Source organism: Bemisia tabaci, chromosome 3, assembly GCF_918797505.1.
Source record: "Bemisia tabaci chromosome 3, PGI_BMITA_v3".
In the NCBI taxonomy this organism is placed as follows: Eukaryota; Metazoa; Arthropoda; class Insecta; order Hemiptera; family Aleyrodidae; genus Bemisia; species Bemisia tabaci.
This window is the reverse complement of record NC_092795.1, coordinates 48227048-48254220: the sequence shown is the minus strand read 5'-3', so window position 1 is coordinate 48254220 and position 27173 is coordinate 48227048. Positions and strand designations below refer to the sequence as shown.

Sequence of the window (27173 nt, the reverse complement as noted above, 5' to 3'; positions counted from 1 at the left end):
CCTATTGATCTCGCTATGCCACAGAATCACGTATTTTCTTTTATTCTTTTCTTTGGTTTCTGTATTTCTTTATTTTGTATTTCTTTCTTCGGTTTGATCACCAATTTGCTCGAAATTTTACCGTGAATTTGAAAATATAGACTAAAAAACTTTTTTTGATGAAATAAAAAAATTGCTCTCGCGAGCTGCCTAATCTTCGGTTGAAATTTCGAGGGTCAGATTCAGGTAAGCGCAAGACAAAGGGGCAGCGATGTCGAGCGTGCCGAGTAGCGGTCTCGAGGATTGCTGTGTTGCCATTTACGAGATTATGGTATTTACCCATCCGATTTTCCAAACATAATCGTAGCGCGCCCCCAGTATACTTAAATTGAGCAACAAAGGCCTGCGAAGCGGGCTTGGGCTCAGGGTTTGGACTGCGTAGTGGCCAGTAATTCAAAAAGACCCATCATGAAGAACAAAAGCAGTAGCATTTCTGGTCCCTTGGTCGACAAGCAAGGGTATATAGGGTGTTCCAAGTCGATGCAAAAATTTTCAGGAAGCCAGGGTCGCTCCGAAATGGAACAGAATGCATTGATCGCAATCAAGCGGAGTGATATGAGTCAAGGGACCGGATTTATCATATCGATGGCTTTTATGGCCCAATCACACATGGTAAAATTTCTTTTGCGAATTTTTTTGGTCTTAATCCCTGAAATTGATCCATTTGATCAAAAATACTCTGCTAAGTTTCAGCCAAGTTGAATAATATTAAGCCATGTCGACTGAGCCGTCATTTTTATATGGGATTTTACATTGAAGAACACTTTTTTTTCCGAAAAATTGATTTTCTGGAAAATCAGTAATTTCTAGAAATAATCTGAGATCGCATTCGGATTAAGCCGCAAAAATTGAGAGGGGAGAGTCCCATCAGACACTTCAAAAACAATAAATTCACCTCTCGTTTAAAGGGTGGAACATGGGAAAGTGCTTTCATGAAGGGTAAATGGTGGTATTAAATCTCAAACAATTACATAGGTCTGCGTCCGAAAACAAAGCTAAACACGATGGATGTTATTGATGTGTTTTTTTACGCTGTGTTCGATTATACTATCCCTATTTCTTCATCTCATCAAGATTTCCTGGAAACTAGATTTCCTCGTAAAAAGGGAGGGTTTACCAGGGATCGACGTTAAAGATATAGTCCATTACTTCATACCTTGTCTAGAGGCCCAATGTGCAGAAATTTTCCTCAGAACCATGAATAGCACACCAAGTGTTAGAAAGTATTAGTGTGGGTACTTTATTTAAAACCAAACTTCGGCACCTAACGAAAAACGGTGGAAAAATCGAATTTTGTCATTAAAATTTGGAAAAGAGCATACAGGACGCATTCCAGTGAGGTAATGTAAACTAGATTTCGGAGGTCTTGAAATCAAAGATAACACATTTTCTGAAACATTTCTTAAAAGTGGTCCTTTTATGATATGTTTTGCTGGATACGTGTCAAAATTGTTGTTGCTTCTGAAATGAAAGCCAATCATGTATTTCTCAAAACTGTTCGACTCAGTAAACAATCGGTAGCGTGCAAAAATAAAAAATAAAAAAAAAAAAAAAAAAACAGTATAACGATATTCGATTTGGATCTCGCTGACACCCAACGGTATATAATCCCCAAAAAGGCTCATTAATGATCAGGATTTTCTCTGTTTAAATATCCCGTGCAAAGAGCGGATCGCGGAGCGTGCCGGATCTCCCGCCCGGATCTTTCTTGAGTTGCCACGGTGCTTGGCCCTTTCTGTCCGTTTCCATGGACAAAAGTCTAAGCGGAGAGAGATGTGACCACGCTGCGCTGCCAAAGGTTCCGGCTACCTACGAGCCTGCAACTCCGGAGCGGAAGATTCGAGTTTCGACGGAGCGCTAACTGGTTTTACAGTCCCCGCCCCTCCCATTTCAAATGGTATTTAACCCCCCTAATTTTGGAGCACAAAATTTTCTTTTTGCGGCACAAAATAGCACAGTATTAGCACAAAATTATGACGTACTTTTTTCTCGAAATTCGAAAGTGGGGGCTGCGGCTGCCGCACCTACGACCCTCCCCCATAAAGGGGTGGTATTTCAGCCCCCTCAATTTGGAGCACAAAATGTTTCTTTTTGCGGCACAAAATAGCACAAAGTTATGAGAGTGTTACGGCATACTTTCTTTTTTCAAGAAATCAAAAAGGGAGGCAAACCTGTCCACAGCCCCCCTCCCCAAAATTTCAGAAAAATTTAGAGAAGTCTGCAAATTTTGCTTATGGGGGTTCATTGAAACCTATGTTCTTTGCTGAAGGTAAGGGAGCGATCGCACAATCAGGAGTGTAGAAAGTTCTTTGGAGCGTTAATTAATTTGCGACTCACACTGACGATTTCAACATTCTTTCAAAATTTCATCAGTTCCAAAAAAAGCGAAAAATACCCGGGTCTCCAGACAATTTAAGGCGTTGAAGGAAAAATGTCATTAATTGATACATATTCCATCTCAGGGCGCTTTAACTCTCGCCGCATATCTATTAATCGATTGAAACGATAATTCTTATCCTACCATTAATTCTAAATCTAGTGGAGTATTTAAGAAAACCATCCGTCTAGTGAAGCGATAATCTCCCACACTGCTATATCTAAATCTAGTGGAGCGTATAGGAACCTAGAACAAATTATTTATTTATTATATCGGAGCGAAGCCTTAACAATTATTTTTTAGCGGGAAGGGGGATGACAAGTAATCCTTTTACGAGCAATCTACTATGGAAAAAATTTCTAGGATTTTTCTTTATCGTCGAACCGTAAAAAATGAATTGCTGATTTAATCATGTTCCAATTAAAAGTGAAAAGTTCCTTGAAATTTATAAAATGATATTTCACGATCAAATTTTAAGAGCTTTTAGAAACTTATTGAAAATGTTTAAGGAGACCCAGGAGGCCATAAAACACGCATACCAAATGGTCGGAACTAAATTCTATGAAAAGATAAAGGGAGAGTGGCGTCGAATCAAAGGTGAGGCCCAAAGAAATGCAGAGCTGTAGTGCTAAGGAAGGACACTCGAATGTTGCTGAGTCTCTCCGATAAAATATTTATGTTTGAGGAATGTCACGAAAATTCTTCTTTGAAATTTTCAAATACTGTACAATTATCTGCAAAATATTCGTAAACTGACATGAAATTTAATAGGATCCATGAAATATGATTTTTGAGCCGCGGGTATTTCTTGCAAACGCTAGAAGCAGCGATACTCCAGCCTAGGCCTTGATCTCGCGCAATACAATGCCGCGCCGAGCCACAATAGAACCTTATTACTTACGCCTAATTTCCCATTTCACCATCCTACTAAAATGAACTAATTCTTCTTAAAATTTTATTTCCATGTATTTAACAAGTGTTCCCTTACACTCCGTTAAAACACGATTAAAATGAGGCCCAATGCGTAAAAATCGGTCAAACAGAAGAAAAATTACAATTACTGACCCATGACCTTACCTGTTTCGCTAACGAAAATATAAAGAGGAGAAAACAACCTTTAATTAAAATTACACATCAATTAGCTCAGAATTTTACGAGGAATTCAGTCATGTCAATCATGGCATAGAAAGAGAGATTGAGACAAAATTTTAAAAAAAATTGGTCTCTTGTGAAATGCTTTCTAGTTAGAATTTTGACTTGAGGACAGAGGTAGAAAGTCGACATTAGCGTAGACAATAGCCTTGTGCTCTGACAATATCGGATGCCGTTGAGGTACGTGCTCAACCATTAGCATGGTTTCAACGTTCTCTGGTCTGATTTTCAGGGATCATCCCTCATGGGCTACTACAGGTGTGTTGAAACAGGAAATATTTGGCAACGTTCGAAGGTTTACGCGGCGTTTTTCGTGGTTTTCGACAGAGGGCGAATATTGTTAAAGGTCCTTGACCTACGCACGACAGAAAAAGAGAAGGAGACATGCTAGAGGAGGAAGCGCGGCGTATTGCGGGAGCGCGGGCAGGCGAAGAAGACGAGTTTCGGTCCCTCACCGACTGACAGGCATGCACAAATCAATTTGCTAGTTCCTTTAATATGAACTGCCGCTAAAATGACCAGAGCCAGGGTGAGGTAGAGACACGAAGGGACGAAGAGGATTTCCAGGCATGATGGCAACTTCTCACTCCCGCTTGTTCCCTGGCTGCTACGGGCCTAACTCCCAGAGGTATCAAAATTAGATGCCTGAGTTTGTTTGATCGTCTTAAAATTTCCCTGGGCACAAATGGATCCGATTTTAAAAATAGGCACCAATTGCGATTTCGACACTCAGATTCCTCTTGAGAATGCTTAGATGATAATTATTATCAATAATTATTTAGGTACTTATTATGTTCGTTTTAGCATGAGTACGCCCATTTTGAAGTTTCTAAAACTTGATAAATGCCTATGTTTGTGTACCCACATGAATGAAAACAAACTCAACAAACATATATTTCCTTGCGGTAATGCTCCTGTTGTGGGTTTTTTAAATAATTTCCTGCTTAGCAATACGGGTCTGCAAAAAAAGGAACAACTCTTAAAAACGCGAGGCATTCAATGGTGAGAAATGGAATGAATGGTAAAGAGATATTCACGGGAAAAGTGGAATTCCCAGCAGAAATATTCATCAAAATTTTGTCGGAAGTTCAGAGTAAAAAATTATAATCAATCATGTCAATAATTCTTTCGACATCTCGTTTATTTATATGTATAGATCCCATAGGTTTTGAAGGGAGGGGGTCCTTAAGACGGGGAAAAATGGTGCAACCAATTAGCATTTAGCATGTGACACAGTTTTTCTTTACTGGAAGTAATAAGGCGGCAATACTCTTCCTTCTAACGTCGTTTTCTAAACCATCTGTCCACTTTGTAAGTAAAATCACTTGTCAAGGATTTAAATGTTTCCTTTTGTAGATTCAAGCAATTTTTTCAGAAATAATCCATCCATTTTTCTGACAAGTACCATAAACTTCACTACACTTCCTTCAGAAAATACATTAAAACAATAATATCAAAATTCCGATCATTCCTAAGTACTGCCTAACTTGAAAAGTTTGCCTAGAATGGAATGAATCTTATTTTCATTCATTTTCTACTCCCATATCTGGGGCCGTTTGGTTTCTTTCCTAATCGTTTTCGAAAGAAATTAAAACAAGAAGAAAAATCCAACATGAGTGTTGGAAAAAGCGTGCCGAATAACTGAAATGTTGGACACATACCTACTATTTTCACGTCTTTGCTATTTGTATCAATTGGTACTTTTTGCTACATTTGGGAGAAAATATTAATTCATGAACGTTGAATGTAAATTAATTTGGAAGATCCGTCCAATTATCTTGATTTTAAGCTGATATGCGGCATTTACGCACGACCGCGATTTGGGCGAACTGCCGTGCATCGAAATCGCGTTACACTACTTAATCTCTTTGGATTTCTAATTGTAACTTCTCTCCTATTCGGCCAATTTTTACAAATGAGGTCTCTTTTTATTTGTATTTTAACGGAGAGTAAGGAAGCACTCGCTAAAAAGACGGAAAACAATTTTTGTTAAAATTTAGTGGATTCTGGCGTCACGGTGATTAGTTAATCGAGCGTGAAAGATAATGGTCGACTGGGGCAAGCGGCGGCTTTTGTCCTCGTGCTCGAAACCCCACAGGCCAACACTGATATCCGACCGACCGATACTTCACTGCAGTGGTGTAAGTTTTCTGTATGGGCCACGGTTAGGACATGGTCTAATGAGTCACGAGGCTCATCACAGATTGCACTTCCAGCGCAAGACGCTCATTGGCTAAAAAGTTTTGGCGGGAAAGGAGCTTCTAAAGTTGAGTCCTCCGAGCGTAGAAAAGCTTAAGGTGAGGTTGGGTAACTGGGCGGTGGGGTAACTGGGCAGTACCCTCTGTATTTCTACCAGATTAGTGCAAAAATTGTTTTCACTGTTGGCATACCTTCATTATGACGTAAACCATCTAGAACATGTAAACATAACTTCAAAAAAAAATTTTATGGTGAATGGTGAAGTGCCGAAAATTGGACAGCTTTTTTTTCAAAACAACGCCGGAGGTGGTCCCGAAAAGAGCCTCATATCTCACTCCCAGCAAGTATTTTATTCAACTTTGACAATTCTTCTTCATGTATGATGTATTTGTGTAATGCATGAGTAATTACAACGTAATTGGATGAAAATACTGGCTGCAAAGGGTTGATGCCCAGTTACCTTGAAAATTTTCCCTTTGTGGGGTAACTGGGCACCCACCCAAGGTAACTGGGCAGGTGGCAGTGGTGGCACCTGCCCAGTTACCCATTGCAAGGTTGCTGTGCTTCGGTGTTTGTTTACTTCTGAAAATGTCAAAACTAATTGACTATTGTGGACTTTTAAGTGCCAAAGACCAATAATCAGGGTTCCCAGCACACTAAACTTCTAACTTAAGTCAATTATAGCATAACTTACGCATTACTTAATTACATTTTTGCCGCTAACTGTTATGATATCACTTTTAACGACTTAAACATGGTTATATAAATTCAAATGAAATTCTCTGAAACCCTCATGAGAAGGACATTCATTTCTGGCCAATGAGAATTACAAATAATGCCCCCCTTAAAAATTAAGGGAACTTTTTGGCGCCTGACTCTATCCCAGATCAGCCTTGCGGCTTAATTTTTTTTCATTTTTTAAAAATGTATCATGCTTAATCTCACTAAAAGTGGCCAAACAGTGTCCTGGTATACAATACTACTTTATAAGTAGTAATACAGAAAGTTCTAAGCATTTATCTACAAGGAAACAATTTTTTTTTACCGTTATTCAATTCTCAGATTTGAGTGTTTTTTTGCCGCTAACTGTTACGACATCATTCTTAACCACTTAAACATGTTTATATACATTCAAATGACATTTTCTTAAACCTTCATGAGCAGGACATCACTTTCTGGCCAATGAGAATTAAAAATAATGCCCCCCTCAAAAATTAAGGGGGGTAGTCCAGTTACCCCACGACGTTGGGTAACTGGGTGAAAAAAACGGGAAATTTTTGAAAATTTGTGGGAAAAAATTGAAAGATGAAATTCGACTTTTGACTCTTCCTACATTTAGACAAGGTGTTGTACTTACTAAAAAATATTTAAAAGTAGCCTCCACTGTCAATATAATGATGGGAAAAAAATCATGAAGTTGAAATTTTGACATTTTTCTCCGAACTCCTGCCCAGTTACCCAACCTCACCTTATATGAGGTTTCTGTCAAATGAAATAATTCGGGATTCACAGGAAAATGTTCTAAAGGGTTTCCAATCAGCAATTCATTCAATTTTTTGGTAAAAGATCATCAGGGATTGACAGTAGAACGGTTCAAATACAAAAAAACGGGTCCGAGGAAAAAAATATTTGGATGACCCGCTATATAGCATTGGTTGATCGGTGTGCTGTACTATGGTGCATCCGAGTGATTTCAAAAAGCGAGTCCTACTGGCACGCTTAAAAATAACCTTAAATGTAAATGGGTCGCTAAGCCTTGTGTTTTTTATCGAATATTCTGAAAGTACCGGGTAAAGTAGATTACGTGGTGATTTATTGCGTATTATTTGAGCCAAAATTTCGGACAAGCCCTCTTTAAAAAAGTCCAAAGACTCGAGAGAATTTCAAATCCATTGAAAATGATGGAAGTGATGCACTGCGGCAGTCATATCGCTGTCTCCTCTCATTTTCCATCGATGTTTATTAAAATAAACCGCAATCCAAAGTGAAATTGTGGTTTGTTAACTGCGAATATCATAAATGAGATTGGATTTTTCCAATTCTGAAGATATAGTTTCGACTTTCCTATTATTGTTTTCATATACGAGGAGTAGGAAGAGAAGAGGACGCCCAGCCAAATCTTGGATTGATGGAATAACGTAGGAAATGTGGAGGTGCGATTTGCCGAAGGAGCTTTGGCAAGATCGCTATCTGTGGCGGTTGGGTGTCACGGAGCGCACGGAAGCGCTGTAAGAGCGGCATGTCAATAGTTAGTAAACAGCCATTTGACAGGAGTCGTACGAACCCATGCTCGCTTCTGATTGGTGCCGGATGACATCATTCGTTTCGGCCAAAAACCGGGGCGTTTATAAGTTTGCAGAAAAGTTGCGCTTTTTGAACTTCGTATTTTTCGGTTTCTAACATATTTTTTCGCGTTTCTAATGTGCACATGGGGTTAACGCGTCACGTTCCCTAGGGAAAGTGTATCACCACATTTTTGGTTTGATTATTGTTTTCATTAATTAATTTATCACTCTTTACATTCATTTATTTATATTTCTATATGTTTATTTTTCAATCACTCGCGAATACGTTTCCTCAATTTATTCTCATTTAATCCAGCAGAGTCTGGGGGTGGACATGTACCTACTTTGCTGCGCCTAGGTAAACGTCGATTCGCAATCAGACATTATGAGGGACGTGTAAGTAAGTTTGCATAAAAAAAGCCAACAAAAAAAATGTGTATCATGAAGGACGATCTCCTAATCAGACTTCTATGAAAGTACGCCAGAGCATGGATAATCGCGAAGTGCGTGCCGAAATCAACGTAGCTATTTTCGCTTAGGACGACGCAGTATCGGAGGACGTGCGGTGCGCACTAGTGGCGCACTCGCACGGATCGGAGGAAGAACTATTAAGGTGTGGAATTGGTCAGATTGTATGGCCAACGATAAAAAGGTTCGAAAGGCGAGTCAACCTGCAACACAACAGTTATGCAACACAACTAACTCAGCGCTGCGCCGACCCTTCGCCGACCCTAATTAAAGCGGAACCGACCCTCATCAAAGCGGGACCAAATCCGGGTCTCGCGGCCGTCCCGGGTTGGAGCGTAGCATGAGCCAAGAATTCCGCAAGAATGTTTGAAGAGACAGAAAAATACGGTTCTTCAAGAATTCTAGATTTTTTAAGAAACCTCCAAGTATTCTTCCAGAGACAGAAAAAGGAATCAAATTGTTTCCAGGGTCAGGATTTTTTGCGTATTTTTCGAGAACAGTTCATTTGAAGTTGGCAACCTCGAATTATAGCTTTAAGTTAACGATGTAAAAGGAAACACCTAAACTTTAACTTCAAATATCTCTGATAGTCGCAAAAAGTCGCAAGATCTTTTTGGTAGAATGGGCCTGTTGCAAACTTTTGCTATATCAAAACTAAGATTTGTTTCTTATAGATAATGCCTCAAAAATCACGATGAGCGCAGTGGCAAAGTTGAAATGCACTCATAACTTCACAATCTGCGTAAGAAAGTTGCGGTTTTTTGAGCTTCCCGCTTCAAAAACGATACTACGGCACAGGTGAACATTTTGTTAGAGGAGGCGTTCCATCGTCGGCAATATTCATCATATGGCCGACGCCAATTCGCCAAAACACGTATGATGAGACGAGCTAACACCTGAGCAGCATTAGACCAGATAACAATCGGCGTGTTTACGTTCATATTTTCCTCGCCCGCCTTGATTGACCCTGAACTCACCTCGAATTACGCGCGGAACTGCGGAAGCGTCGGCCATGATGAACATTGCCGACGATGGAACGACTCCTCTAACAAAATGTTCACCTGTGCCGTAGTATCGTTTTTGAAGCGGGAAGCTCAAAAAAACGCAAATTTCTTACGCAGATTGTGAAGTTATGAGTGCATTTTAGACTTTGCCGATGCGCCCATCGTGATTTTTGAGGCATCATCTGTAGGAAACAACTCTTATATTTGCTCTAGCAAAAGTTTGCAACAGGCCCATTGAAGTTGAATATCTGAGGAATAAGAGAATGTCAACCACCCAGAGCTCTTTGCGTTTCAAGCGAGAAATCTTCATTTGAAATTGACTTCTTTTTCCCGTGTATTTCTTATGGACCAGTCATTCTCGACCCATTTCCCGCCCGCTTTCTACCCAACTTTTATGTAGTTTTGAGCGAAAAATTTGAAAATAAACCATCATCGTGAGTCAGAAATATCTTTCAGATGACAAATCAAAAAAAAAAAATATTCAGATGTCGAGTTCTGAATTTTTTATTTTTGTACACTGAGGGCCGCACTGTGCAACGTTTCAAAATTTCTGCCGCCATTTTATATTTATACAGAGAAATTTTTGGTTGGATCTGTTTGAAAATCACTGAATTTTATCGACAGCGCTATGAAAATCCAAAGGAATTTTCGGATAGCCTTGTTGAGAAATTTCTCTGTAAAAAAAAACAAGCAGAAAAATCCAACATGAATATGTTGGAAAAGCGTGCCGAATAACTAAAATGTTGGACACATACCTACTATTTTCACGTCTTTGTTATTTGCATCAATTGGTACTTTTTGCTAAATTTGGGAGAAAATATTGATTCATGAACGTTGAATGTAAATTGATTTTAAAGATTCCGTCCAATTATCTTGATTTTAAGCTGATATGCGGCATTTCGCACGACCGTGATTTGGGCGAACTGCCGTGCATCGAAATCGCGTTGAGTTAATCTCTTTGGATTTCGAACTGTAACTTCTCTCCTATTCGGCCGATTTTTACAAATGAGGTCTCTTTTTATTTGTACTTTAACGGAAAGTAAGGAAAAACTCGCTAAATAGACGGAAAACAATTTTTGTGAAAATTTGGTGGATCCTGGCGTCACGGTGAATGGTTAATCGGGCGTGGAAGATAATAGGTTCGACGAGGCGACCCTCTCCTCGCCGTCTTTTATTGCCTTGCTCGAAACCTGACACCCAAAGCTATATCGGGAGATAACTGCAGTGGTTTGAGTGGATTTCTGCAGGGGCCACGGTTAGTACATGGTATAAAGAGTCACGAGGCTCATCACAGATTGCACTTGCAGTGCAAGACGCTCATTGGCTAAACAGTTTTGGCGGGAAAGAAGGTTCTAGAGTTGAGTCCTCCGAGCGTAAGAAAGCTTCTATGAGGTTTTTGTCAAATGAAATAATACGGTTTTGACAGGAAAATGTTCTCAAGGGTTCCCAATTAGCAGTTCATTCGGTTTTTTGGTAAGAGACCATCAGGGCTTGACAGTATAATGGTTCAAAGACAAGAAAACGGGTCCGAGGAAAAAAATATTTGGACGGCCCGTTGAATAGCATTGGTTGATCGGTGTGCTGTACTATGGTACATCCGAGTGATTTCAAAAAGCGAGCCCTACTGGCACGCTTAAAATAAAATGGCGGCGGAAATATTGAAATGTCGCGTGGTCGGCATGGTGTTTGTGATACTTTGGCTGGAAAGTGACGAGTTTAAAATACGCAAGCTGATGTTTCTAGTTTTTTCCAATTCTGTAAGGGAGCGCTTTAATAACGCTGTAATGTATGAAAAAATTACAAAGCTAATTACAAAAACGGCGAAGTTCTCTCTTCGTTCTACAAAAGTGTCAGTTTCCAGATAGTCGGTATTATTCCCTATCCATCGACTTGGATATCAGTTACTTTATCTGACGGAATATCAACGAATAACTTATTTAAGTTGATCAACACTTTCTACAGCATTTATGAAAACTGAGAAATTGTTTACAGAAGTGGCTATTTGTTGTTCGAAAGGCGATCTATGAAAAGTCAAGCTGTTCTAATTTTAGGCTTTAGATTTTCATTGAATTATTATCATAAGTGTATTACAATACAATGGTCGTGAGTTGAAGTTTTTAAAAACAAAAAAATGGCCCTGTTTCGTACAGATTTGTGTGTTTTTTAATCAAGATAGTTTGGAATATGGGAAAGTGGCATTTTCTCGTTTTTTATATGAAAGATTTAAACTTACTTTTGAGGATTGCCATTCATACAAGGGGATCCTTTTTGAGTATGTTTCATTATACCTTTTTAGGTGATTGCCCTACATTTTAAAGGCTCTGAAAATGTGTGTTTTTCAACAAAAAAAATCGGCAACCTTTAATTTTGAAATATTTTTGCTATTCCGGAAAAGTTTGGAATCTTGTGATCATTCTATTTTGATTTTTTGGAGCAATTTTATTGCAAAATAGCTGAAACAATTTTGTGTCACCCAAGGTTCTTTCCAAATTCCAAGTCTAATTGTCTGTTTTACGTGCATTAGGAAGCAACGATACAAATCAAATAAAAGACTTCTTACCCTCATCTATGGCGGAAATTGAGGAGATTGGACGCTTCTTAACAGCCGGAGACATTGAATGTGACAGCCAATCTTGTGCTAAATTCATCTCGATACCTTCGTCAGCTGGGAGAGCTCTTCGTGCAGATACCCGACCCGTGTTCATCATTCCGGCTTTTTGCGGATCTCACATGCAATTCCTCATCTCCAGGCTTATGTACCCCTGTTTCATTGCTCATACTCGTCTTGTCGCAAAATCCATCAATCAAGTGGCTTCAGATCTTCTTAGGGTAAGAAATCACAATTAAATCGAGTTTAATGAAGAGGAACTAGGTTTTTTCAAATAACAGGGCGAATTCAGTGTTCAAAACTCACCTTTGAGTTTCAAGAGCCATGTGGCCCATTAAGCTTGATTATTACGGGCCGATGGGCCATTGAAGATCTTTTAGCGGCCAAATTGACTTTTTGCCTATATATCACGGCGCATTTAGTAAAAAGTTAGACGGAAGATGTTTCACCAAACCAAACAAAAAATTAAGATTTTTTTCTTCCGGGGGGGGGGGGGGGGGATTTTCAGGGGCCACGTTGGCGCAGAGCCTTCATTTTTTAGGCACCATGACCGATTTTTTAGGCGCATTTGGCGCGTTGACGCCTGTGACTATCGAACATTCAAGGCGATGGCCAAAGTGCGAAACCACGTATAATCATTGCGGTGTTTCAAAATGTTTGCTCCCTTTTTATTGTTTCGAAGAGAAATAAGCCAACTTTATGGCTTAAAATTCATGCAGAATATTCTGATAACAGAGAAGAAAAATCAAGATGTTTCTAAGAAATTGCGTAAACCAGTTTTTCCGAAGAAAAATAAAATATGATAGAAAAACTGCAACGTCGCAAACGGAGATAGAAGGTTTCGCACCTTGCCCGTCGAGGGGTTCTTCCTCCTACTCTCTATTTGTCGGCAGAAAAGTTGTTGTGTCAAATTTTAATTTAATAAAATCACAGGAGTTTTGTTTGTTTACTTCTGACCGCAAGAAAGTAAAATTTCCTGCAAAAATTCGTCGCTTGGCTGACATAAGGACGTAACTACACATTGGGATGAGCCCGGAAAAGCATTGAGTTGTATGGAGGACAGGGTTCATTGCAGAGTGCAGTTACGCCCTTATGTCAGCCAAGCGACGAATTGTTATTAAGTCGTTGAATATTCAATGACTTGTCTCCTCTCTAGTACAGTAATTTTTTAAACGTTTTAAGCGTACATTTAAGTGCACTTAAAACATATCAGAAAAGCGTTTCTTTTTTTGTAAATATCAACAGTTTTTCAGCATTTCTGAAAAAAAGGAGAAAAAAACTGTTCATCAGTCACTGCCATCAAGGCCACTCAGGCGGGAGCATAGCTGTAAACGTGTTTCGATCTGGCTGCACCTATCATCAATGCAAGTCTCTCTTAGGAGAGAAATTTTCTGATTTTTAACCCTCTACTGCATGGAATTTTTTTGTGACTCCGATTTTGATGAAAAAAATATATGTTATTGTAAAGTGACAACAAAGAGACACGTCTTTGAGCTTTTTTCGAAATTTTAATTTTTTCTTTAACTTTTGAGGCTTAAAAAAGCTCGTTGCCATACGGCAACAACATACAGTACCTAATGTCTTGCCAGAGTATCCACTTGTTGCCATATGGTAACGCGATGCAGTAAAGGGATAAAAAAAAAAAAAAAAAAATGGATAAATAAAAACGACTGCAAAAACTTACGCTTGTTTCAAATGAACTCGTACTGTTTTTGCAGTTGAAAATGAGCCTGTGACTTCTTGGAAAATTCAGGGATAAAAGTATGCGGTGTTTGTGAAGTGACGCCTCATTTAACCATAATTTTTGTTTTCATTCTGTCGTATTGACTTTAAATTTTTCATGATATCAGTTAACACTACAAATGTAAGAGAATGGCTACTTTCATCCCTTGCGTACAGTCTAATTTTTAAAATGTTTTTAGCATTGATTTTGAATTTTGGATGGTTTCAGTCGATGCTTCGAATCCAAAAGAGAGGTCCTTTCACGATCGTGGCCGAGACGTGGAGTGGAGGTCTCGCGATGACCCTTTCAAGGCTGCTCGCGAGCGCAGGGCACGACGCAACTTTGTTCCTGCTACAGGGATTCCCAGACAAGATGAAAAATTTACTCCCTCCTAAAGAGTCTCTCAGCAAACTTTTGATCAACACCTTATTTCCGGTTCGTGGCTTGGAAATTATGTTGGATTTTCTTCGAGGAGATCTTTCAGTTCTAAATAATTTATATTATGTTTCGGGCTTATTCAGCCAATCGTGGCATTGCAATCGATCCAATGTGTGGTTTCAATTCCGAATGTTTTCAAACATTCCCTTTGATATCGAAGTATAACTCAGCGATGATTAGCTCACATATCCGACAAAATTATGCTCATTTTGTAAATCTTTTGGTCGCAACCTTCTTACCCTAGTTGCTAGTGGCGGATCCAAAGTGAGTCGGAGGGTGAGGGCATTTGCTGATGTCGAGTTGGGGGGGATTCCAAGGGTGGGATATCCTCTAAAGCGAGGGGGCTGGGGCCTTTGCCGAAAAAAATGGTAAAAATAGTCCTTCCCAGATTGAAATTTAAGCAGTTATAGCATACAATTTATTTTTTGAAAATTGACGAATAATACCTCTTTTAGCCAACGTTCATTTTAGTTCGTGGACTATTCATTTTTGCAGTGTTGAGTAGCCTTGGTTTGGTAAACCTTGTTCATGTATATGTGTCTAAAAACCATTTTCGTGAATTTTCAGTAGCATTTTTTTTCGTGTCTGAGAGATAATAGATGTTAAGGGGACAATTGTGCACGATATCAAGACCAAGCAATTGGTATGGTATGGGCATGTGCAGAGAATGGCTGATACCAGGTTGCCGAAGAAGGTGTTGGAGTGCCCCCCCCCCTCCCCCCACGTAGGCAACGGAGAGGGCGTCCGGCCAAACGGTGGGTAGAGGGCATCTGTAAAAAGATGGAGAAATGCCAGCTTCCGGAGGATCTCTACCATGACAGATTCCTGTGCCGGGTAGGCGTCGCAGAGCGCCCTAGTTCGCCGTAAAAGCGGCTTATACATCCCCTCTTTTGTTCTCTTTTTTCTTTTTTTCCTTCTTTTGGCTCAAGGGGCGGGGACCATGCCACCATGCCCCCCCCCCCCCCGGATCCGCCACTACTAGTTGCACGGTTCTTATAATAATTTATAAAGCATTACGAGACTGTGAATGTTTACAACTTTAAAAGTCCTAAAACGAGAAATTGCATCTGAAATAATAATTAATATAAACTTCGAAGGATTTTTACTTTTCACGTTTCTATTCATTCAACCTTTTATTCCAGTCCGGCGTCGCCAGATTGTGCAATAATGTGAATATTTTACATAGTTTTGAAAGGGGAAAAGTACTGGAAAAGTAGTATATCCAGCAACAGTAGAGTCTGGAAAGGACGAGAGGCTTCCTTCCTGAGGGAACCCATGATTTGAAAAAAAAGACGTGAATAAAACGCGAAGAGTTACGTTTTCCTAATTTCTTACCTTCAATTCATATATGTTAGACACTTTTTAGTAGATATTAATTGTTTTCTCATTCATACAGGTATTTTGGCAAGGCAGTGCTTGAACCCCTCTCCATCATCCTCTTTAGTAAGGCGCCTCTTGACGCCCCCCCCCCAAATGCTTCATTTGAATTTTGCTCGGGGTTGTATTTCACATCACGTTGTTAAGCTGTTACATTTTATGTATTATTTTTTTCGACATAGAAATCTAGAGCTGGTCATGAGATCCAGAATCTAAAACAGGCGATCAGTCAGTTACCTGACGGTCATGACAAAGCACTCATAGAGCGAGCTGCTGAAGCAATTTTGCAAAGCCTGGAATTTTTGCGATGTTATGATGCAAGAGAGAAGCTACAGCATGAATTGGTTGCAATCGAGGTTGGAAGATTAAGTCGACTCACCGCAAACGAAATTAACCAGGTAAAAGAGAGGTTTTATTTTCGCACGTTTTGCTGTCATTTTGCACATGGATATTGAATTAATGTTCTTAGTTGGATTTTATTCTAACAGGCAACTAAAGTAACTCCCTGGTAAAGCGGAGAGTATCGCCTGGCTTGGAAGGCGCTTCAAACTGAGGACGCATTTTTGAGGGTCTTCACTGACCGTTTGCAAATTTCCGGTGATCGCTAAGTGCTTGTACATATAGATATTAATAGTCAATCGGAACCATATGCTTTGATCATAATTATTTTAAGGTTTTGTAAGACTATTTAGAAGTGAAGCTGTCTTAGTGATTGCTCTAGCGACTGATACTTCGATATTTTCAAAATAATCTCCCTCGAGGTGATTCCTCCATCCACAAACATCGATATATCAAACAAATTTTGCTAAAATACGAGTTTTACTTTTTACTCTCTGTAAAATCAGAGGAGCAACAGTGTAGAAGCAAACTTCAGCAGTCTATTGGTGCAAATTTTCTCGCAGAATCTTTAAATTAAAGCCAAATGCGACTTATCGCAAAAATTCCTGTTTGATTTGAGTAATCGAATGCGATATTTAATTATTCATTTATTTATTTTCATATTGATACACGAGAAGTCGAAAAAAAAATTCGACTGTGGTACAAGCTGAGATGATACACATAGGAGAATAAAGAGCAGTAAAAATAGGAATGTATGATGACATGAATTTTAGTTTAGCACTATATTATATTTCGCGTTTAGTCTCGCGTTCAGGCTTAAATTTAGGGTTCTCGGAAGAGATTTTCCACAAATAGACTGCTGAAGTGCGCTTCCATACACTGTCGCTTCTCTGCTTTTACAAAGAGTGAAAGGCAAAACTCGTATTTTGGCCAAATTTGTTTGATACCTATGTCGACGTTTGTTCATTTCCTGGGAAGATTCATTTTAAAGTTTTTGATTCATTTTATTCGTACAATCAGAATGCAATGTACTGAACGTGAGGTTCCTCACAGAGAAATTGAATGAAAAGAAGCACAGCTCAATTACTCATGAATTTTTTGTCTTCTCCAACAGATAACAGAGAAAACAGCGCAGTTCATCAAATCAGACCGAAAAACTCTCAAGGAATTGCTAATTGATCCAGTCGTACCAGCAACGATCAATGCAGAGGCTCCGTTCTCGTGGAATACTTATTGATCCGCTTTTAGATGGACGAATTGAAGCACAAGATGAAACTATCTCCATTTAAACCCGTAACTTGATCTTTGAAATTGAAAGACAAAAGTCTGCTTTGTCTATCGTTTTGTCTATCAATTTCAAAGATCAAGCTGCAGGTAGCTCCATCTAAACCATAAAGTAGCTATTTATCCATAATTTTAACCATAAATTAGTTTAGTAGTTACCCTTAGGTAACTGGAGCGATCATGTTTGTTGCAGCAGGTGATGTTTTTCTGTTTTGTCTGAGGTTTTGTTTTTCTGACAAAATGTCAAAAAATGATGTCAAAAAAATGTCTGAATTTGCCATCTTTCCACTCCAACTAATAAATTCAAATAGAGGAACCAAACAAATATACGGATATCGCTGGAATCCATGATCAAGAGCAGCATTCTTTAGTGTAGGAGGGAATCAATGTTTTATATGAATGTATCGTCTATTTTATCTGTAAGCACAGTAGTCGCATAAACCGGATTAAAAATTAAATGTGTTAATTTTTTTTCTACTTTCTTTCTTTTCTTCTTTTCACTTTCATTTGATTATTACTTTTGATCTGCCTGCAAAAAATTAGTTATATGTAAAAATAGCTTCATTACACTTTTGTTATAGCAATAAAAACCACAGAAATCGAGTCCCTTTCAAAATTCGTCCAGACTCTTTTAGATTATATCCCTGAAACAGCTAAAATGGCAAAATTCGCCTTTTTCGTATGAAGACGAGACCTATGCTGCCACGCTAAGGAAGAACGCCGTATGAACATTTGAGAGTTGCCAAATTATCCTTGATAAAACATGTATTTTTGGCAACATTCATGCATATTCTTCCTTGGAATTCTCAGATATTTTAGACAAAATTACGTACAAAATTGTCTGAAACTTTTGGAAAATAATAATCGCAATTTTCCGAGTAAATTCGGTTTTTTATCGGAGGAAACTTTGCAACGTCTGAAAGCTCATACGGCGTTCCTCCTTAGCAAAACAAAACCGCATGGGTATTATTCTTTCAGAGAGCCAATGAAAACCGTGCCTTTAAGTCAAATAAAATCATTTTATATCAGTGTCAAACCTTAAAATGTGTTCCTTGTGTGTCCAAAACGCAACCACGGGAGCATAACTTGAAAATGAAAAAGCCCTTTTTTATGAAGTTGAAAGTATGATTCGTAGATTTATATGGACCTGAAATCCTTCCATGAGTCCTTTAGTTGATATTTGACAATCGTACAAAATGTGAAAGACGTTAATAACATTTTACGCTCGGCCACTGAAAACTCAATTTATTCAAAATTGCGTTTTTGTATTTACGGCTCTCTCCTCAATCACGACAGTACATTTCAAGTGTGAAAAAATTATGATGAGCGTTATGAATTGAACACTCTTCTGCAGTTAGCTCATATGTAAAATTCATTTTTTACTTTGGAGAGGGGCTGATGGAATCAATTCATCATTCGTCATGAAACTCGTAGGATATACCTCTAGCACTGATGCCTCCATGTATGACGATCAGAATGACCTCGAAGAGACGTTAGGTTCCCTTTGACAACTATCTGTCTCACTTTTTCTCACATGACCCCTGAGTGTAGGCATCTCTTTCTAAATTTTAATTTCAGGTATTACTACGTATTTTCCTGGATACTTTAATTGGAACGTGTTTAAAACTGCGCAAAAAGATTTTGAGAAAAAAACGCGCATCATCTTCCTTTCACAATTTCAATGGAATCTACGTTCATACGTGTCCTACATTCATACAGCATACGTGTGTTGTCACTGGGGGACTATGCCCCCTAGTGACAACACGTGTATGAATGTCTGGTTAGAGCGAGAGAGACAAATTATATTCGCTTGGTAACGAAAAAACATGGTCGTAAGGAGTAATCATGCTGTCATGACGTCACTAATTAATGAGTCCACTTCGGTAAAAAATATAATTGCAAAAATCAGGAATATCGTGCTAAAGGACGACTGACTGCACATTACTGTAGTGCTGCGGAAAAACGCCGTATGAAACATCAGAAGCTGCCAAATTCCCCCCAATAAAACATATGGCTCTCAGGAATTGATGAACATTCCCCCATCAAATTTTGGGATAATGTGGATAAAATTGCCTACAAAATATTCTAAAAAATCCGCAAGTTTGTATTTTATCAACGGACATTTGACAACACCTAAAGGTCTTACGGCGTTTTCACTTCGCTCGTCAGATCATCTAAGGCGCCGAAAAGTTCCCTTCGCCAAAAGAAAAGGTCTAAATTACAAAAAAATGTCACACGTTTTCTCTCCGAGATCTTACGTTGAAAGCTGCATACAATAAGAGGTACCGAGCTCAACTCTTGAGCGAGATACGATATGACACCCCTTCAGATTCTCGCGTAGGCAATATTGCATTACTTTGGAGTTAAAATAGTTGCATGACAAGAGTCTCTTCCATCTAAACTAATGAACGACCAGACAAGGTCTGAATAAGAAAAAAGCACATATTTTCTCCACAAAATCTTTTGTAAAATACAATTCACACACCGGGAAGCTAGGGTATCAACTCCTACTTGTGATATTAACAATTTAGTGTTTATACGGATCAAATGGAATTTAGATTACACGAATATCGTCATTTGTATTTTTGTCATTTGACGCAAAATAATTCGTCATCTCCTCAAAAATGAACGTAACTACATATAATCAGTGTTGCCAAATTTCCCCTCGGAAATTGCAATTATCAGTGTAAAATCTGGGGAATTTCTGAATGAAAATTTCACTGATTTTTCATTTGGTCTCAAGAAAAAATCAGAATAATCTTGGACACAAGTTGCGCAGGTACTTGTCAAAACTGAAATTGTTTGAATCCATTTTGCAACCTTGGAATGGAATTACGTCGCCTCGTCCGAGAAACGACGAATTGTTAGCGCTCTCAACTTGTTCCGAAGTTGATTTCCAGACTTCCCGTTGTTTGGCTCAAAAAAGCACTATAATTTATAGCTTGGCCAGAGGCCCATTGAATGCTCTCAATTTGACAGAATAGACATGGAAACAGCTTTTTCTGAAAACAACGCTTTTTCAGCTATGAATGTCTAAATGCCACGACGTTTAGGTTCAAGGTAAACTCTACTGAAGGTACGAAAAATTTGTGCCCCCCCCCCCCCCCCAATCCATTCGGCAACAATGGGAAAATAGGCCACTGATTGACGTCACGCAATTTTACCGTCCTTGATGCACAGTTCAAATCGGCTGTTCTACGCGGGAATGTCACGAATCACACGATGCGTTTTTTCACGGCACATTTAATATAACTTAATGAAACTTCCAGTGTTCAATTAAACGGTATCAATTGAACCCCAAAATTTATCAAAAAAAAACTTTGGAAAAAAATCCCCACATTTCGAAACAAAATTAAAAGGACCGAATTCAAAATTGCGTCGGAGCTATGAGCCGTGCAATTGGACGTTGTCATAACTACGCGATTCGGACATTTTTTAAAATTCAAATGCAATCACGAAATGGGCCTTGGTGCAAACTTTTGCTAGAGCAAATATAATAGTTCCATTTCTCAGTCTGTATCTCAAAAATTACGATGAGCGCATTGGCAAAGTTTGAAATGCACTCCTAACTTCACGATCTGCGTAAAAAAATTGCGTTTTTTTTAGCTTCTCACTTCAAAAACGATACTCAGGCATAGGTAAATGTTTCTTTAGAGGTTTCGTTCGTTCCCTCCAATCCCTGTGCACTTGAATACCACACAATATTCAACATGGCCGACACCGATTCGCCAAAACACATGCGCCTGGACGAGATTCTAACCATTCGTTAACAACCCAGCGTGTTTACATTCAATATTTCTTCGCGTTGATAAAAATCCGCGTTGGTTGACCTTGTGCTATGTGCTCGCGATTGCGATTTTCGCGCGGAAGCGTTCGGTATTGCTGTTGCGAAAGGGTTGAATGGAAAACATCTCCTCTTACGGAATGTTCACTTGTGCCGCAGTATCGTCTTGGAGGCGGGAAGCTCAAATGAACGCAAATTTCTTGCGCAGCTTGTGAAGTTAGAAGTGCATTTCAAACTTTGCCAATGCGCTCATCGTGATTTTAGAGACATTTACGGATAGAGACAATTGTTATATTTGCTCTAGCAAAAGTTTGCAACAGGCCAATTGTCTGTGCCTTTCAAAGGGTACACCGTGGGTATGGTTTAACGCCCTTGAGCGGTTGCACAGTAAGATAAAGTAATCAAGAAGTTGTGTTAACATAGGAGGCAGGGTAAATTAATAGTGACGCTCTCCATTAATTCGCCTTTTGGCTAGTTTTTCGTTCGGTAAAATGGACAAAATATATCTGCTAAGTTAACCAAATCTATTAGTAGAAAGTGTCCAAATCCATAAAAACTAAGTATGACAGTTTAGGTTGCCCTACATCTCATAGTATACAAACCAACATGATATCCACTAGCTGATCGCTATCGGTAATCGGGATATAGGAAAATCTAAGCACAGTGGGTCAGGAGGACATTCTCTTACCCTGAAATGCCTCCAAAAGCTTGCGGATTTTGTTGATAGAACCAAGAATTTCTTTAATACAAAAAATCGTCGTGTTTGAGCTAGTTGGAAAGAAATTCAATCAACAGTAACCAATAACACTGACTGCCTATTCTTCAGTAGTTCATGTAACTTTGGTGAGGGCATCAATGATTTTAAATAAAACAAGAAACATAATAGGAAGTCTATATATTATAATTGGTCATTAGATATGTTCTTCGGAATTATTTTATATGGCCGGTCTGATGTATAAAAATGCTAAATCACGTAGAATTATTAATAATAAATGAGTATTATCAATTATACCTATAGAAACAACTACCTACATGATTTTTCCTATGTATGGGAGACTCCCCTATACCCCTCCAATCAATACTCTAGGCGGATTTTTATCATTTAACAATATTAAATTAATTCAGTATTTAAATGAGTATTATAGTTGTGTTTATATTTACATAATATATGCATAGGATCTTTACATTTTATTGACCAAGACCTTTTCAAATTGGTGAAAATTTTTAATTGTGATACCTATCCCAAATTTTTTTTAGACCATCCCTCTATACTCTAATATCGGTTACTAAATTTTCCATCACTCGTAACATTGAAGATTTGATCGTATTCGAAGGTTGTTCGATGTATCGTTTGGCTCAAAACAATAGGGCTTAACTTCAAACAAAAATTGTATGGTTTAAGAGGGAAAAGCCTAAAATGAGAAAATTCCTAACAATTCCACTTTTCATTGGCATGAGAATAAAAAATCCATCACAAGAAACCAGTTCCCTCAGATTACACAATTAACTTTTGAGGCTATGTTACAATAATTGTTACATGTTGAACCAATCGATATCGATACAATCTCGCCTGTTTGATGTATCGAATACGATCCATGTCGATAGCACCCCGATCTCTTGAGTGCATTCGTGCAAAAATTAGACAGACAGTGAAAAAAACGGCAACCTGACATGTTAAAAACCTATTTTTCACTCGTTGGACGCGTGAGTCTGTAGACAGCTAGAAACATTCGTTTTTTCCAAAATCACGGAAAAAAACCCCAGAAAACAATACTTCCTCTACGCGCAATAGGAGCGGGGAAGTAAAAATCTACCGAGCCAAAAATGAAGGACATAAGTACTCGAGCTGCCTCACTGTGCAATTCGTCGCCTACCTGACATAAAGGCGTAACTACACTCTGCAATGAGCCCTGTCTACCATACAATTCAATGCTTTTTCGGGCTCACCTCAATGTGTAGTTACGCTCTTATGTCAGCCAAGCGACGAATTCTTAGTAAAACTAGAAAAACTCCAATGGCAGCGCATGACATAGCAAGCCTGAAAATAGCACACACAGTTCGTTGCCTTTAGTCTTAGTCAACCTGCGACCTGTGAGTCGAGAGGAGTACTCAGTTGTGTTTGTTGCAACCTTAGGCAGCTAGTGGTGAAGGTTATTGAGTATCCTGCAGAATGATGTCCAAAATATTAAATTTATTCCTCATATTGCCTCACTTAGGTATGTAACAAGAATTTTGGTCTTCATTTTGCAATTTTGCAATACAAATATTTCCGGCTCATTTTAGAAATAGTGTGTCGATGCCCTCAATGCGATACCACGTATCACTGTTCGTGACACTGCAAACTTCCTATTTTACTTTACCCTGGTAAAAATTGGCGACAGGAGCTGCGTTTCAAAATACCATAGCAATTCTTATAGCCGGCTAAAGAAGGCAATAGAAAATCATACAGTTGGCTGTAGAAAGCGGAGCAAATCATATAGCCGGGCTATACGAAGCGATAAAAAAGTATACAGCGCTATAGTACCTATCGCCGGGCTTTACACTTTATCGCCATCGGCTATAAAAGGCTATAAGAAATTGTGTAGAAATTCGTGTGCTTTGGAAAGCATTAAGTTTGATACGGAACCACCATAATATTTACAAAACACACATTATATTTTCCTTTAATATATATTTTTTTCATCAATTAAAATGAGAATAATCCTTACAGGATGTGCAAACATTTCAAAATCATGAGTTGAAAAACGCTGACTCCGCGAGATTATCTATTGGAGCCTAACACAGAGCAGAGCGGCGCGGCGTGCTGGCAGCGATAAGCGCGCACCAGCGCCTACAAACCTAACAGGGATACTTCACGCATTGCGCAATGCGTGAAGTATCCCTGTTAGGTTTGTAGGCGCTAATGCGCTTTTCGCGCTGGCTGCCCGCCCGCCGCGCCGCAGCGTGCCACGGCGCTTGAAGCAACTATTTCACACCAGAGGTATTGCACAGTAACATACGAAATTAAAGGTGCTCCATCATATAAGGAATGGCAGGCATCCTTCAAAAGTACGGAACTTTCCGCGCAAAATAAATCAAGATACTACGGCCCAAAAATAGAGCGGTAGTCCAAAAACTTACTAAGTCCTAGTAGTCCTAGTGCGTAATTAGTAACATTTAGTTAGTTTAGTTAACACTTTATCGCCTGGCTGTTGCTTAATCGCCATCGGCTATAAAAGGCTATAAGAAATTGTGCAGCCGGCTATAGAAGCTATTGAAAATCTAACAGCCGGCTTCAGGTCTATGGTATTTTGAAACACAGATTCTACTGCCAATTTTTATCAGGGTATATTTTCCATGGTAAACAGTCAAAGTGATTTCTCGAAAACTTCCTTGACTTTTCCTCTCTGTTAGCAGAATATTCTATTTTCCAAGTTGTAAAGGTGGACTCTCAGGATAGCGTGGAATATTCCCTCCATTTTGGCCTCAACTTGAGAGCTTTTTTGGAGCTTGGGCTTTGATTTTAGAGAAAACCAGTGGCACCATCGTGTTTCTCGTGAACTTCCACTTAAAAGCAAAAGTCAAATCGCAAATTCCTCACACATGCAACATCTCCACTCTTCATAGTATGCGTGTTCTGGTATATCTTTTAATTAATCATTTTTCTTAGATTTTATTTTTAATGAACTTTTGCACCCTGTGCTACAATGCTACATACAGTATCTTTTTCTCGTCTAGTTCGTTCGTCTGACCCAATACCGTCGGATCTGGATCCAATCACTCTTGATTTGTACAGTTGTGACAATCATTGCAACTCCTTGTGGGGCAGGGTGCCCCTGTTCAACATCCCATGGACACGCGGGAGGCGCGACAAAGACGATTGTGTCTGCGGTTTCAACGGCATAGGCTTGGATCAATTTATGACCTACCAATGCGTTCAGCAGTCTATTTGGATGCCGTTCAGGAGCAAGCGAAAAGTAGCCGCAAGAGGAATTCAGGTACCGATGCCCAGTCAAAAATGTCCGTGTTTTGGGTCACATTTTAATGTCAAATTTGGTTGGCTAATAGCTACATAGAACACTGGGGGTTATGTCCCCTGGCCGCTTCGCGGCCCAACCCCCAGAGGGCGCTTCGCGCTCTCTTAGGCCCGCGTCAACAACAGAATGATCAAAAAAAATTGAAAAATCATCATACCCGACTCTCATTTGTCCAATCTCCCTCTTTCCGGGAGCGATTGGTACCAAGCGATTGGTATGGACCAATAAGAATCGAATGAAAAAATCGGCATTTATTTCAAACTGCACGCCAAGACTGAAACAAAATGGAATAGAGGGCTTCGTCGCTTTTGGATGTATAGTATGCAGCAAAGGAGCATACCTTCGATTCACTTACCCTAGGTACTTATAGACGAAAATTCAACATTTCCCGCTTAGTTCAATTTTCCGCTAAATGTGAAATTTCCGCCATTTTTTATTGGCGGGAATTTCAAATTTTGCCCCCCTTTCTAAGCTACCTAGTCTACTCTTATAACCTAAAAAACCTCTCAAAAAAACCTGGGTCCTATTTCCAAAATCTGATTAGAATGGGTTCATCTAGGGACTATCGCCTGTCGATGAATGCAAAAATCATGGAAATCGGTCCAGGAGAACGCTGAAACGAACTATGACAAAATATAAAAATGTACATTGTTTAAATTGGAGAATTCGCAACTTTACCTCGTAATATAAAAAAACTTGGGTCATGTTTTCAAAATCTGAATAAAGTGGGCACATTTAGAGATAATTGCCTGTCGATAGTCGCAAAAATCATGAAAATCGGCCCGGTAGAACGCTGGAACTAACAAGGGGAGTCGACGAGTGACGTCCTGGGATTGGGTTCATTTTGCTTGTACATGAAGAAGAGACAGATTTAAGGTTCGCGTATTTTTTTTAGCCGCCACCTCCCAACCGTTTTTGAGAAATCGATTTTTAAAGTTACGATTTTTGCACGCTTCCGCGCGGAGTCTCGGCGAGTCAACTGATTGTAAAACGTTACCAGATATGCAAAAGGAGGTCTCGGAGCTTACAGTATAGATGGTGATTGATTTAAAAAGAAATATTGAGCTACAAGCCAAAAATAAATTAGACAGTAATATTTCAAACTACATAGAGATGAGAAATAATAAAAAAAACTTACACGAGACAAAGCAAACACTCAGGAAGACAACTGCATGGTCGTCCCTAGTGTTGTACCAAACAGCACATCTCTTTGATGCCGCAATCAGACGCTAAATTTAGCACCTGAATGTGGAAGTCAACAGTCATCGCTCAACGGCTGAAATTTAGCAAATTCGAGTTATTTTCATCCAAATGTATATCAAATCTACTTGAATAGTTCAGACAAATTCAAAATTGGTCCGATGGTTGCTGAGAATGCCTGAATTTTGCGCGTCACGCGCAAAATTCAGGCATCGGGCCGATGACTTCCACATTCAAGCCACATTCAGCGTGTGATTGCGGTGTGAGAGAAAATTGTGCTCATAAGAGCTATTTCCCTCTGGATTGAGACTTTATGCTGATTTTTAACGCACGTTGGCTGCGTCACCAACTTTTTCGGTCTAAATTTTGAATATGCTTGAAAATGCACTTGGGGGACTTGGGAAAATGAGTGCTTCGACTTACAACATTATATTGTTAGTTATTCATTCTCTTTTTATTGCGAGGCGCAAGTTGGCCGGATGGATGCTCGGCAACGATTCGAAGTTTTCAAAGCGGCCAACGGCAGAAGATACGCTTCGCGCGAAGAGGAAACGAGGCGATTCCAGATCTTCCAGCAGAACTTGGCCACAATCGACACGCTCATGGCTCAGCCCCAAGGGTCTGTCACTTTCGGCGTCAACGCATTTTCGGACTATACAAGTGAGTGCGACCTCGTATTACTTCCAAACGGAACTGTGTGCATTAAGACATGACCGTGAGACCCATAAGAATATATCGACGGTGCACGGAGAAAAAAAACCTCGTGCGTGGGACCCGAAGTTTAGGTCATATGGATCTCTGAAGTTTTCGTATTGAGCATCTGTACACTTTAGGTCTAGCTGTCGAGGTTCGGATCACACATCTAAAACTTCAGTTCTTA

At 39.3% G+C, this 27173-nt stretch overlaps 2 protein-coding genes across 2 annotated transcripts in view; both read left to right on the top strand.

The window, feature by feature from the left end:
• LOC109030564 (insulin receptor) overlaps positions 1-27173 on the top strand; it is a 380809-nt gene that overhangs the window by 143645 nt on the left and 209991 nt on the right. The window lies entirely within an intron of this gene.
• Positions 12021-17770, top strand: LOC140224276 (uncharacterized). The gene is made up of 4 exons (XM_072298487.1): positions 12021-12353; positions 14084-14290; positions 15853-16068; positions 17124-17770. The coding sequence occupies exons 1-4, from the start codon at positions 12093-12095 to the stop codon at positions 17244-17246; spliced, it is 807 nt and encodes a 268-aa protein (XP_072154588.1). The 5' UTR covers positions 12021-12092; the 3' UTR covers positions 17247-17770.